Genomic DNA, 1,598 nt, shown 5'->3' with positions numbered 1-1,598 from the left:
TTCGGCGCCGCAACCTCGTTGCCTACCCCACACCAGCACCTTCCTCACGGACGGCAGTGCCCTGCTCACTCTGCGAGCCCGAAGACGCCACCGACCCCACCATCTGCCAATCCCACCGCCTCAAGCTTCCGTACCACGAGCGCAGGCCTGAGACGGCCAAACCAGTTTGTGGAAACCAGCGTCCTAGGAGCGTGTCGAGTACCTGTGAGTGCCTTCCCTGCCGATTTGTCTTCGCTCCACCGGTACCTGTTTACGGCGACGATTTTCGTCCGATTTTTTTGCGCCGTCATCGTCTCATGCTGAACAACTCTTCGTGCCTCACAGGAAAGACATGTACCACGAGATCTACGAGGCCACTGCGCCTCAGCAAGGAGTGAAGCCCTCCTTCCCCCTCTCTCAGAACCACACCTTGTCTCCCCTCAATCTCAGGCTCCCTCCTCGTGTCAAAGGTGAGTTTCGTATTGCCTGTGTATGCCGTCGTCCTTGTCAGCCCGCTAACATTGCCCTCGAGGCCATACAGCATTTTCCTCCGCCTCGTCGGCGCAACCCCTGGGTCCCTTCCTCTCATCCTCGTCTCTATTCTCAAGGTATGTCTATCCTTTCCGAGGGGTTTGCGAACATGTGGATCATGCTCCATATCTTCGCGAACTCCTCGTTGTTCTGTACGGGTAGCCCCGCTTGAATGATGGCTGACGTGGTCATGGCAGATACCCTCTTTCGGCCTTGTTTACGTTCCACCGCGTCGACTACTCTGACGGCGGTGGTTGCAGGTGTGTCTCTATATCTTTTCGCGGGCTCGTTATCAGCTTGTTTCCGCACCGCAACATGGCTTCACTGATGACTGGTATTTCCTTAGCTCCACTTCATCTTCCTACCGAGCTATCAGGCGCGCACTCTTTGTCAAGATCCCTGGCGGGTTCCACCCAATAGATAAGGTATGTTCCGTTCTATACACTTCCATCTACCTCGAAGACTCGGACACTCGCCGCGGGCATGCGCTTTGGCGATTGACCGTCGTCCATGCCCGTTGGCTGCACACGAGCCTCGCATACACACGTTCGCCCCTCTCCTTGCTCGCCTCGCTGCCCGTCACGCTGCCCTCCCCGGTGCTCCCATTCAATGCGAATGCAGCGGTGCCTGCTGCGTCGTCAGAGAAGCACCTTCTGCACTCGATCCAGTTGCACATCTCCCTTGCCCGCGCCCTGCCCCCGTATCGATGCCGTACTTCTTCAGCAGCCCGCCTGTACTGCTTCTGCAGCCCGCTGCTCGATGACGCGGGTGCGAGCACCCCCGTGTGCTCAGGTCTCTGCTTGGGGAAGCGGAATAGGTCGCAGTTGTCTGTGCAGCCAGGGATCGGGCAACCGCCGGAGGGAAAGTCGTGGTACATCTCCTCAGGGGGCATGAAGGACGGATGAGCGATGGCCACCTGACGGCAGGACATTGTTTGGTGCGAGAAGAGGATGGTGAACCTCGGGCTTTTGCTTGGCGGCAGTCATCTCTGTGCACACGCACTTGCCATAAACTGAGCCGCAGGAGCCGTCCCCAGTTCGAGTCACCTTCATCGATCCGCAGCTTCCGGATTCGCATGATAGTCATTG

At 58.1% G+C, this 1,598-nt stretch overlaps 1 protein-coding gene across 1 annotated transcript; it reads right to left on the bottom strand.

The window, feature by feature from the left end:
• Nucleotides 1-582: 582 nt before the first annotated feature.
• DICSQDRAFT_130657 (uncharacterized protein) lies at nucleotides 583-1,596 on the bottom strand (the record flags this gene model as incomplete). Its single annotated transcript, XM_007371940.1, has 3 exons — nucleotides 583-806; nucleotides 1,057-1,426; nucleotides 1,513-1,596. The coding sequence occupies 3 exons, from the start codon at nucleotides 1,594-1,596 to the stop codon at nucleotides 583-585; spliced, it is 678 nt and encodes a 225-aa protein (XP_007372002.1).
• Between the last annotated feature and the right edge of the window lie 2 nt (nucleotides 1,597-1,598).

This window comes from Dichomitus squalens (genome assembly GCF_000275845.1).
Source record: "Dichomitus squalens LYAD-421 SS1 unplaced genomic scaffold DICSQscaffold_501, whole genome shotgun sequence".
Classification (NCBI taxonomy): domain Eukaryota; kingdom Fungi; phylum Basidiomycota; class Agaricomycetes; order Polyporales; family Polyporaceae; genus Dichomitus; species Dichomitus squalens.
This window is presented reverse-complemented; position numbering and strand designations above follow the sequence as displayed.